Source organism: Salvelinus namaycush, chromosome 16 (assembly GCF_016432855.1).
Source record: "Salvelinus namaycush isolate Seneca chromosome 16, SaNama_1.0, whole genome shotgun sequence".
NCBI lineage: Eukaryota > Metazoa > Chordata > Actinopteri > Salmoniformes > Salmonidae > Salvelinus > Salvelinus namaycush.
This window is the reverse complement of record NC_052322.1, coordinates 43605256-43618187: the sequence shown is the minus strand read 5'-3', so window position 1 is coordinate 43618187 and position 12932 is coordinate 43605256. Positions and strand designations below refer to the sequence as shown.

The 12932-nt window shown below is 42.3% G+C and overlaps 1 protein-coding gene across 1 annotated transcript in view; it reads left to right on the top strand.

Moving 5' to 3' along the window:
* The first annotated feature begins 1 nt into the window (after position 1).
* The window catches only part of LOC120060794 (inositol 1,4,5-trisphosphate receptor type 3-like), a 56819-nt gene continuing 43888 nt past the window's right edge, over positions 2-12932 (top strand). Inside the window, exons 1-2 of the mRNA XM_039010216.1 lie at positions 2-93; positions 11910-11980. Of these exons, the coding sequence (XP_038866144.1) occupies positions 2-93; positions 11910-11980 (163 nt within the window). The remainder of the gene's footprint in view (positions 94-11909; positions 11981-12932) is intronic.

Sequence of the window (12932 nt, the reverse complement as noted above, 5' to 3'; positions counted from 1 at the left end):
GATGTCGGATTCAATGTCCAGCTTTTTGCACATTGGGGACATCGTTTCCCTTTACGCGGAGGGCTCTGTCAATGGTTTTATAAGTACACTTGGGTAAGTATGTGCATGTCCCTACAAACACTGTACCTTGCCTGTGGTTATACGTTTACAGTCTTGTCATTTTGACAGATCTAAATTTCAACATACGGTATTTACCCCATCGGTCGACTTCGTTGCGAGACTCACTCTTATCTCCTTCACCTCTTGTAGCCTCTATGTCAAGTTTTGCTCTCTGATAGTGAATTAATTTTAGAGAAATACAAAACTCCACGAATCCATGATTTAGGCTTCATGTATTTGTGTAGCTCATGTTACACAGCACAGTAAGCTATTATAACAATTCCAGCCATATTAAATAGTCATGAGATCATTGCGTCTGAGATTTAGTGTCTCTGAGAGACCCTAATTTATGTCATCAGCTGATGACAATAAGTTATACCCAGTCTCAGTATGGCAAAGTGGGCCATGGAGTCTGATCTCTAGACAGTCAAGCATAACCATATGGAAACATCTGTTCTCTAGTAAGACATTACAATTGTTGTGTTCAGAAAGCTCATGTAAAGGAGTTCACTATTTTACAACTTTGTTCCATTGATTTTTCAGCTAGCAGTGGCTAAAGTTAGTCATTACAGACTTAATCTATTTAGAGAACTGAACCATGGGCTACAGTGTTTCTCCTGGCAAATAGACTGCTTTCAGGCTGAGGAATCATTTAACATCAAGTTGTAAAATAGTGAACTAATCCTTTAACCCTGTTCCTGGAGAGCTACCCTCCTTTAGGTTTTCACTCCAACCCAAGTTGTAAGTAACCTGATTAATCGGTATCAACCAGGAGCAGGGTTGGAGTGTAAACCTACAGGAGGGTAGCTCTCCAGGAACAGGGTTGGAGTGTAAACCTACAGGAGGGTAGCTCTCCAGGAACAGGGTTGGAGTGTAAACCTACAGGAGGGTAGCTCTCCAGGAACAGGGTTGGAGTGTAAACCTACAGGAGGGTAGCTCTCCAGGAACAGGGTTGTAGTTAACCTACAGGACCGTAGTTCTCCAGGAACAGGGTTGGAGAGCCCCACTTTAAACTGTATTTCACATGGCAAGGAATTAGAGTGAAGAGTTGCACCTACGTTGTTGATGATGAATAGTGTTGTTTCACCTGATTTTGTGCAGGCATATGTTTTTTATTATTTTACCTTTATTTAACTAGACAGGTCAGTTAAGAACAAATTCTTATTTTCAATGACAGCCTAGGAACAGTGGGTTAACTTCTTTGTTCAGGGGCAGAATGACAGATTTTTACCTTGTCAGCTCAGGGATTCGATCTTGCAACCTTTTGGTTACTAGTCCAACGCTCTAACCACTAGGCTACCTGCCGCCAATGTCTAAAGTAGTGGTGCGTTTCCTCTAGTCCAGGGGTGTCAAACTCATTCCACGGAGGGCCTAGTGTCTGCAGGTTTTTGGTTTTTCCTTTCAATAAAGCCCTAGACAACCAGGTGTGGGGAGTTCCTAACTAATTAGTGATGTTAATTCATCAATCAAGTACAAGGGAGGAGCGAAAACCCGCAGACACTCGGCCCCCCGTGGAATGAGTTTGACACCTGTGCTCTAGTCAGAAACATGTCCTTGAAAAAAAGAACATAGACATTATTGGTTTAATACTCTGTCAGTGACAACATGGCTACAACTTTGTCCCAGGATATATTCCCCTGGCAGTATCCTGTTGTTGTTTATGTTCACATATACACTGCAGCCCCCCTTCCATTGTTTGCCTGAATGCCATTATTGTAGTAGGAATTATGTCAGGATCAGGAAGCCATTCCAAGTGTGTTCTTTGGAGATTTCCAACAGATAGGTGCTCGGGTAACTTGGGACTGTACCAAATGGCACCCTATCCACTATTAAGTGCACTACTTTTGACCAGGGCCCATTGTGCTCTGGTCAAAAGTAGTGCACTATGTAGGGAATACGTTGCCATTTGCGATGTTTTCAAATCCTCTCTATTCATAGTGCTTCCTGTGGTTTCTCCAGTTGCTGCCGGAGAAGGAACAGCATTCGATGTGTTCTGGTGCCCTTTGTGTTCACTTGGCGCTGCCCGCCAGGGGCGTCAGGCACCGCAAAAATCTGAGGGGGCACAAAGTATGTGAGGATGGCTGGGGGTGGTCCGGAGTGGGGCTAGGTCCTGCTTAATTCTATGTAAACAATATGTATTTTTATGCATATCTAAGCATACCTCTTGAGCTGTCTGTATCCTCCTTGACTGGTTTATTTTTTTAAAGAAACAAAATATGGTTCTCTGCAAAAATCTGGGTAAAAGGTTTGTGAGTCTTATTCAGTACATGTAGTTATTACTTGCTTTTCTAAAGTCTACCAGCCTTGCCAGAGGCAAGCTAATATAGACAACCTAGCTACTTTAACGTGATTGATAGCTTGAAATGGCTTCTTGGTAGCAAGTTATCAGGTTGGAAGATTGAGAATCTATCTGGGCTAACTAAAGTCAACTTCATAAAATAGCTAGGTTGCCTACAGAGAAACAAAAAAAAGTATTTTATTTACAGGACAAATCTGAGGGAGTACTTGCCCCTGTGCCCCTACTGGGCATGATGCCTCTGCTGCCCACCCACAAAGCTTTTTTAGAAAAGGTGTTACCTGGAACCATAAAGGCTTCTTCAATTGTCCCCATGGGACAACCTTTGAAAATAACTATTTTTCACTAATACAAAGTTCTACGTGGAACCTTTTCACTAATATAAAGTTCTAAGTAGAACCTTTTTCACCATCAAAGGGTTCTACCTGGAACCAAAAAGGGTTCTCCTATAGGTACAAACAAATAACACCTTTTTCCTAGGAATGGAGCCCTGTCCAGTCAGCCGCTGATACAGCTCCAGGGCTGGGCCTCTGATGCCTGTTCAAACAGCTTCTTGAGTCACCTCTTAGCCACACTTAATTTATTCACTTCACAAATCCACTATGGCGAAGTAGGCTACAAGTGTCTGGCTGAGTCATATTTGAAACAATATCTAGTCAATGTTTAACTTATTTAACTTACTTATTTATTTATCATCTGTGGAGAGACACAATTGCTTCCTTCTGAAATGATGGGGAAGTGGATAGTAGCCTATAACACAGGATCACATGAGGACTGTATAACAGCATGTCTCTAAAATCATGTCTCTTAGTTTGCATAAATTCAAACACTGGGATGATTGCTGTAATCAGTCACAACAAGGGATGGAGCAGTGGGTAACGCATGCCAAATCTCTGTCGAGGACAGGACACACATTTGACTGTCTGACAACATAGGGCTGCCTATTGGAAGGTTCTAGCTCAGTATGACAAATAGCTTTTAGCAAGTGTCTTGAGTCACCAGTAAAAAGAAGGAAGCACACTGTGATGTTCTTTAGGTTCACATCAGGTCTCCGTCCAGAGAGAAAGTTTGTATTGTTTACATAGGGGTTACCTCAAAGCTCTAACACTTAACAGAATACAATATTATTTCAGAATTAAATTACATCTATGTTGTGTATCAACGGCCAAGAATGACCAATAATGATAATAAATTCTGCACTTATATTTAAAACATGGATACTGGACTTCAGAGCTAAATACCTAAAGCTGCTTTAAGTCTGTCTTACTGTATAACACATGATGCCTGTAAGGACAGAAGCAGGACAAATGAGTTGTAACTATTTTTGACAGCATCTGCGTCGGTGCCTGAGTTATTTACACGTGAGAGAACACAGTGCAGATCTGTGTTTATGAATGAAATCATCAGGGACCTGACAGTTTAAAATATAATTTTGTGATGTCGAATTGCCAATCCCAACGAGTTCGGGAGAGACGAAGGTTGAGACATGTGCCAAGCCGCGCTGCTTCTTAACACACTGCCAGCCGCACCAATGTGTCAGAGGAAACACTGTTCGCCTGACGACCGAAGTCAGCTTGCAGGCACCCGGCCCGTCGCTAGAGCGCGATGAGCCAAGGAATAACCCTAGCCAAACCCTACCCTAACTCAGCCAAACCCTACCCTAACTCAGCCAAACCCTACCCTAACTCAGCCAAACCCTACCCTAACTCAGCCAAACCCTACCCTAACTCAGCCAAACCCTACCCTAACTCAGCCAAACCCTACCCTAACTCAGCCAAACCCTACCCTAACTCAGCCAAACCCTACCCTAACTCGGACGGCGCTGGGCAAATTGTGCGCCACCCTATGGGGCTTCCGGTCACGGCCAGCTGTGACACAGCCTGGGATCAAACCCCAGGCTGTAGTGGTGCCTCAGCAGTGCTTTAGACTGCCTGACATAGGTTTTTTAAAGTGGCACAGACTTTAAAACCACACATACACCTGGTGCAGCTTTCACAAAGGCCCTGATTTTCTGTTGTGTAGTTTTAGAGCCTGCACCCTTGTTGTGAGGTATGATAGCTCTGCATTCAATCACACATGGTTTGCATTCTCTGTCTCAGGTGAAAAGCTTCAACCCACTGATGGTAGCCTATTCAAACAGCATACCACTGATGGTAATCATACTACAATTTAAATATATACAGTGCATTTGGAAAATATTCAGAACCCTTGACTTCTTCCCTCCCAAAATTTACGTTACAGCCTTATTCTAAAATGTATTAAATAAAACATTTTCCTCAATCTACACACAATACCCCATAATGACAATGCAAAAACAGGTTTAGATTTTTTGGCAATTTTATTTAAAAAAAAATACAACATATGTAAATCTGGTGTAAGTAATCAGATCCTTTGCTATGATACTTGAAAATGAGCTCAGGTGCATCCTGTTTCATTGATCATCCTTGAGAGGTTTCTACAACTTGATTGGAGTCCACCTGTGGTAAATTCAATTGATTGGACAGGATTAGGAAAGGCACACACACCTGTCTTATAAGGTCCCACAGTTGACAGTGCATGTCAGAGCAGAAACCAAGCCATGAGGTCGAAGGACTTGCCCGTAGAGATCAGAGACAGGATTGTGTCGAGGTACAGATCTGTATTGTGTAGATTGATGAGGTTTTTATTTAATCCATTTTAGAACAAGGCTGTAACATAACAAAATGTAGAAAAAGTCAAGGAGTCAGAATACTTTCTGAATGCACTGTATATAAAGAAAAATATCTTGCATAAGTTAAAAATCACATTGAATGATATTCATTATCTATGTGAATTAATTCAATGACTGAAGTTTAACAAATAAATCTGTTTTTATAAAGACCTCAATTCCTGAGTGATTCATATGCAATGCAAATGACCAGCGGAGCACGCCAGACTCTAGCCAAAGCAATGAACCCACAATGGGTAGACAAACCTCACCTGGCTGCTAGATAACTCCCATTGATTATGTGAAGGAGGGGGATATAGGGACATTAACCAGAGACAACCCTCTGCACGCAAACATGTACAGACCGATGGTAAAGATGTAGGATTATCTTGGCTTTTCAGGCAGCGTCTTTTAGATACACAAACCCTTTTTGCATATTTCCACTGCATTGTGTGAACTGTGAGCCTGTCTTGTGTTTTTCATCTGCTGTCATGGAAATACCACTTCAGCATGTTTCAGACGTTTTTGGGTAATGGGTTCTACGGGCACTCTAAAGAGGAGCAGCCCAAAGCATTCAGACTACTTTAAGAAGCTTTGTAGTGACCACATCCTCACCTGCAGTATAATAGGCTATAGATTACAACCTACAGTGCCTTCAGAAAGTATTCACACCCCATGACTTTCTCCACATTTTGTTGTGTTACAGCCTGACTTTAAAATGGATTAAATCTAACCTACACACACAATACCCCATAATGTCAAAGAAGATTTGTTTTTAGATATTTTTTTTTACAAATGAATATATAATGACAAGCAGAAAAGTCTTGAGTCAATAAGTTTAACTTCTTGGTTAAGGCAAGCCTAAATGACTTCAGGAGTAAAAATTTGCTTAGATAAGTTGCATGGACTAACTATAATAATGGTGTTCGACATACATTTTTGAATGACTACCCCATCTCTGTACCCCACACATACAATTATCTGTAAGGTTCTTCAGTCGAGCAGTGAATTTTAAGCACAGAGATTCAACGACAAAGACCAGGGAGGTTTTGCAATGCCTCTCAAAGAATGGCTCCTATTGGTAGATGGGTAAAAAAAAAAGCAAACGTATATCCCTTTGAGCATGGTGAAGTTATCACACTTTGGATGGTGTATCAATACACCCAGTTAGTACAACGATACAGGCGTCCTTCCTAACACAGTTGACGGAGAGGAAGGAAACCGCTCAGGGATTTCACCATGAGGCCAATGGTGACTTTAAAACAGTTACAGAATTGAATGGCTGTGATAGGAGAAACCTGAGGATGGATCAACAACATTGTAGTTACTCCACAATACTAACCTAAATGACAGAGTGACAAGGAGGAAGCCTGTACAGAATAAAAACATCCCAAAATATGCATCCTGTTTGCAATGAGTCACTAAAATAATACTGAGAAATATGGCAAATAAATTAACGTTATGTCCTGCATACAAAGCATTATGTTTGGGGCAAATCCAACAACACATCACTGAGTATCAAAAGCATGGCGTGCTGGTGGCTGTATCATGTTATGGGTATGCTTGTCATTGGCAAGGACTAGGGAGTTTTTTTAATATAAAAAAACTGAGCTAAGCACAGGCAAAATACTAGACGACAGTTGGAGACAAATCTACCTTTCAGCAAGACAAGAACCTAAAACGCAAGGCCAAATATACACTGGAGTTACTTACCAAGACGACATTGAATGTTCCTGACTGGCCTAGTTACAGTTTTGACTTAAAATCGGCTTGAAAATCTGTGGAAAGACATGGCTGTCTAGCAATGATCAACAACCATCTTGACAGAGCTTGAAGAATTCTTAAAATAATAAAATGGGCAAATATTGCACAAACCAGGTATGAACGTTTTTCTGGTTAACTCGGAGGTTAACAGCCGAAGGTATTTCTAGCATATATTGACTCAGGGAAAGTATTCAGACCCCTTTTTCCACATTTTGTTACGTTACAGCCTTATTCTAAAATTGATCAAATTGTTTTTTCCCCCCTCAATCTACAAACAATACCTCATAATGACATGAGTAGTCCATAACACTTACTATTCAGACCCATCACTCAACTTTGTTGAAGTACCTTTGGCAGCAATTACAGCCTTGAGTCTTCTTGGGTATGAAGCTACAGTATAAGGTTGGCACCTGTATTTGGGGAGTTTCTCCCATTCTTCTCTGCAGATCCTCAAGCGTTGTCAGGTTGGATGGGGAGCGTCACTGCACAACTATTTTCAGGTCTCTCCAGAGATGTTGATCGGGTTCAAGTCTGGGCTCTGGCTGGGCCACTCAAGGACATTGAGACTTGTCCCGATGCCACTCCTGCATTGTCTTGGCGGTGTGCTTAGGGTCATTGCCCTACCACTGAAAAACATCCCCACAGCATAATGCTGCCACCACCATGCTTCACCGTAGGGATGATGCCAGGTTTCCTCCAGACGGGATACTTGGCATTCAGGCCAAAGAGTTCAATCTTGGTTTCATCAAACCACAGAATCTTGTTTCTCATGGTCTGAGTCCTTTTGGTGCCTTTTGGCAAACTCCAAGTGGGCTGTCATGTGCTTTTTACTGAGGAGTGGCTTCAGTCTGTCCACTCTACCATAAAGGCCTGATCTGGAGTGCTGCAGAGATGGTTGTCCTTCTGGAAGGTTCTCCCATCTCCACAGAGGAACTCTGGAGCTCTTTCAGAGTGACCATCGGGTTCTTGGTCACGGCCCTTCTCCCCCGATTGCTCAGTTTTGCCAGGCAGCCAGCTCCAGGAAGTATTGGTGGTTCCAAACTTCTTTCATTTAAGAGTGATGGAGGCCACTGTGTTCCTGGGGACCTTCAATGCTGCATAAATGTTTTGGTACCCTTCCCCAGATCTGTGCCTCGACACAATCCTGTCTCTGCGCTCTATTGACAGTTCCTTCGACATCATGGCTTGGTTTTTGCTCTGACATGCACTGTCAACTGTGGGACCTTATATAGACAGGTGTGTGCCTTTCCAAATAATGTCCAATCAATTGAATTTACCACAGGTTGGACTCCAAGTTGTGGAAACATCTCAAGGATGATCAATGGAAACAGGATGCACCTGAGCTCAATTTCGAGTCTCAAAGCAAAGGGTCTTAATACTTATGTAAATAACGTATTTTTATTTTATTTATTTTTTTACATTTGCAAAAATCTCTATATATATTTTTTACTTTGTCATTATGGGGTATTGTGTGTAGATTGTTGATGAAAATGTTTTAATGTAATCATTTTTAAAATAAGGCTGTAATGTAACAATGTGGAAAAAGTCAAAGGGTCTGAATATTTTCAGAATGCACTATATAAATATTAGAGTTTCCTTTTCTTTTATAAATACAAAACATTCACATTTTTCTTCCACTGACAGAGTATTTTGTGTAGATTGTTGACAAGAAATAACAATTAAATTCATTTTAATCCCACTTTGTAACACAACAAATGTGGAAAAAGTCAATATACTTTCTGAAGGCGCTGTACATACTGCAGTTCAAGCCATGCTAAGAGTTGACTTTAAAGTGGAAGGCTGCGACGGATGATCTGAAGAAAGCTCAGAGTCTGCAGGGAGACCGTAATTAGGCTCACTTGATTTGTATATTTAGTTTTCTGAGCTGCTGTGGATAGTGGTCTCTAGGGATTCGTTATGTTTACTGACAGCTTGTGGAAGTCCGTAGCGGGGAGGGAGGGGTGGTTAAATAAGGAAATGCAGACAGGTCATGATCGTGGGTTTAAATACACTCAGGGTCAGATGTCTTTAAACCGTCTTTCTTAACCGTGACAGTGAGGAAAAATAAAATACAGATTTCTGACTCAAATCAACTGACAATTGGCCTTTGAGGCCATGTGTAATTTGATAATAAGGCACGAATCATACAATCCAATCTGCTTTATGGATGTCATTTTGGGAAACTGTTGTCTTTATCCTGGTTCATCACTACGCAACAATATAGGGAAAACAGATCTGGAATAATCTTACTCAGTTATTTTAATGAAGTTATTTTGGCTCTAATCAGAGTCCACAAACAAATCTGACTTGCACACTAGCCATTATGTAACAGTCTGTCATAAGACACTGTGTCGGCTCTGGCCAATCACAGTGGACATACTGTTGTCTACATACCAGGAAACGGCATATGCTTTGTGGACAGGCCATTGTTACAATATAAACAGTTCATTTAGTGTTCACTGTTCAGGCTTCATTGTCATTATATTGTGGGGGCACTAAGCAGTCTCCATATATACTTCCATTCATTTTGTGAACTGGTACTGGGGATCTTCAGACGAGTCTTGTGAGGCCTGTGGGCGTCTTAGAGCAAAACAACCTGCGTGAGTGTCTCATCTTTCCATAGAGGGGTCATAATAGTTTGCACACTAACCGTTCAGACACTACAGACAATTGTGTGAGAAGACTGATTTTCAGTATGTCTCATGGTCGGACAAACACCACTATAGCTCTGTCACATTTCACCTCAGATGCGGAATTGCGACATCAGTGGATGTAAATAAATAATACATATCACCAGCTGAAACTGACAGATTTTTATGGGGATTTGTTGTTGTTATTATTATGCTAATTCAATTTGCGCGGGGCGTGGACATCGACTCTAGGGGGTTAAGTCACTAGTCATTAGCAAGACCTTTAACCTTTTACTGCAGTGGGCCAAATCAGGGTAGTCTTAAACAAATCTACAAAAGTATACACCTCACACACATGGCTATGGGCTTCAAAGAAGAAGACACCAGTGCCATGACAGATACAGTGTTGAAATGTATTCCAGAGTTTCAAATCAAATCACATTTTATTTGTCACATGCGCTGAATACAACAGGTAGACCTTACAGTGAAATACTTACTTACAAGCCCTTAACCAACAATGCAGTTTTAAGAAAAATACCTAAAAAAAAAAGAAGTAAAAGTAATAAATAAATAAAGTAACAAAAATAACAGCAGCGAGGCTATATACAGGGGGTACCGGTACAGAGTCAATGTGGAGGCTATATACAGGGGGTACCGGTACAGAGTCAATGTGGAGGCTATATACAGGGGGTACCGGTACAGAGTCAATGTGGCAGCTATATACAGGGGGACCGGTACAGAGTCAATGTGGAGGCTATATACAGGGGGTACCGGTACAGAGTCAATGTGGAGGCTATATACAGGGGGTACCGGTACAGAGTCAATGTGGAGGCTATATACAGGGGGTACCGGTACAGAGTCAATGTGGCAGCTATATACAGGGGGACCGGTACAGAGTCAATGTGGAGGCTATATACAGGGGGTACCGGTACAGAGTCAATGTGGAGGCTATATACAGGGGGTACCGGTACAGAGTCAATGTGGCAGCTATATACAGGGGGTACCGGTACAGAGTCAATGTGGAGGCTATATACAGGGGGTACCGGTACAGAGTCAGTGTGGAGGCTATATACAGGGGGTACCGGTACAGAGTCAGTGTGGAGGCTATATACAGGGGGTACCGGTACAGAGTCAATGTGGAGGCTATATACAGGGGGTACCGGTACAGAGTCAATGTGCAGGGGCACCGGTTAGTCTAGGTAATTTAGGTCATATGTACATGTAGGTAGAGTTATTAAAGTGACAATTGCATAGATAATAACAGAAAGTAGCAGCAGTGTAAAAGTGGGGGGCAATGCAAATAGTCTGGGTGGCCATTTGATTAGATGTTCAGGAGTCTTATGGCTTGGGGGTAGAAGCTGTTTAGAAGCCTCTTGGACCTAGACTTGGCGCTCCGGTACCGCTTGCCGTGCTGTAGCAGAGAGAACAGTCTATGACTAGGGTGGCTGGAGTCTTTGACAATTTCTAGGGCCTTCCTCTGACACCGCCTGGTATAGAGGTACTGGATGGCAGGAAGCTTGGCCCCAGTGATGTACTGGGCCATACGCACTACCGTTTGTACTAGTGCCTTGCGGTCGGAGGCCAAGCAGTTGCCATACCAGGTAGTGATGCAACCAGTCAGGATGCTCTCGATGGTGCAGCTGTAGAACCTTTTGAGGATCTGAGGACCCATGCCTAATCTTTTCAATCTCCTGAGGGGGAATAGGTTTTGTCGTGTCCTCTTCACAACTGTTTTGGTGTGCTTGGATCAAGTTAGTTTGTTGGTGATGTGGACACCAAGGAACTTGAATCTCTCAACCTGCTCCACTACAGCCCCGTCGATGAGAATGGGGGCGTGCTCGGTCCTCCTTTTCCTGTAGTCCACAATCATCTCCTTTGTCTTGAGTTTGCATCCCAATATTCCACTTTATATACATCTCAGAAGACTGAAATATAACAAAACAGTTTGACATAGAAACACCAGATTTTCAACCCAAAATATATTTTTGTTAATTATGAAAAATATTAACATTCCACCCATGAGGCCACTAGGTAATTTGACTGCAGGAAAGGGCTACCTCACTAGTAAGTCCTTTAAGTCACTAGCTCTCACAGTGGTTAGCTACTGAAGTCTGACCACAATAAGACCTGGAGTAAATCCATGTGGAAATCATTGTAGATGGTTTCTGCATAAGGACATTAGTGTCACAACATTGGCTTTGCCATATGTTGTCATTATGTATATCAGGGTGTTATTCCAGTCTTACCCCGCCAGGGCCGGACTACTGCCGTTTTTCTCTTCTACCTGATAATTAATTGCACCCACCTGGTGTGCCAGGTCTAATTCAGTCCCTGATTAGAGGGGAAGTGTGGGGGAAAGCTGTGGATTTCAGGGGTACGTATACAAACACTGCAGTGCAAGTGTTGATCTCCTGTGTGTTGTGTTTCTCCCCAGGTTAGTGGATGACAGATGTGTGGTAGAGCCAGCTGCAGGGGACCTGGACACTCCCCCCAAGAAGTTCAGAGGTCAGATTAGTATTCACATTATTTATGCCTACAATGTAGTGTGTGGGTGCATGTGTGTGGGTGCATTGTGGGAGTGTTATGTACATGTGTGCATGCGTATTTCCCTGTGTGTTTGTGAGAGTGATTCACAATATGTTGTTGTGTGTTTGCTTGTGACTCAGTGTGCCCGTGACTGTGACATATAGGGAATGTACAGCTCTGCCTACTCAGCCTGATATGGGCACCAGAGAGAACAGACTCCAAATCAAGACAGCAGACACTTTTTTTACATTTTTTAACCCACACTTACTTTTCTCCGATTCCATCACTGGGGTGACACGCATTCAGTGCATTTCTGTCTGATCAAAGGTTCATTGATGTCCTACTCCTTGGATCTCAGTTTAAACAGAAATGACAACTTGCCCATCTAAGTAAGCGTATGTTGTCCCAAAAGTCTCAGCAATACTGTCCAGTACAGTCTAATAACACTATAATTGTTTCCCATATGATGGTTTTATATGACTCATATTCTGTCAGTAGTTTGCATGATTCCCTTTATAAAGATTTATCCTGCTACCACTGGAGGCTGGTGATGGGAGGACGGCTCATAATAAATGGCCAGAATGGAGCGAATTGAATGGTTTCAAACACATAGAAAATCATGTTTGATGTATTTGATACTATTCCACTAATTCTGCTTCAGCCATTACCACGAGCCCCGTCCTTCCCAATTAAGGTGCTACAGCCTCCAGTGCCTGCCACAACTCGACTGTATCAAAGTTGACGTTTCAATATTGCTAAGGGGCGACATGCATTTTAAGGATGTTTGCCGTTATGGTGCTGATATAACCTTCCTGCCAGACCTGTGTGACAGGTAACAACGACTGTACTCACAGAGCAGAGCACACAGACCGCCAGCTGATGGCCTTCATCTCCAATATTAGTATTAGGCTCCTTTAAAAACAGGATATCC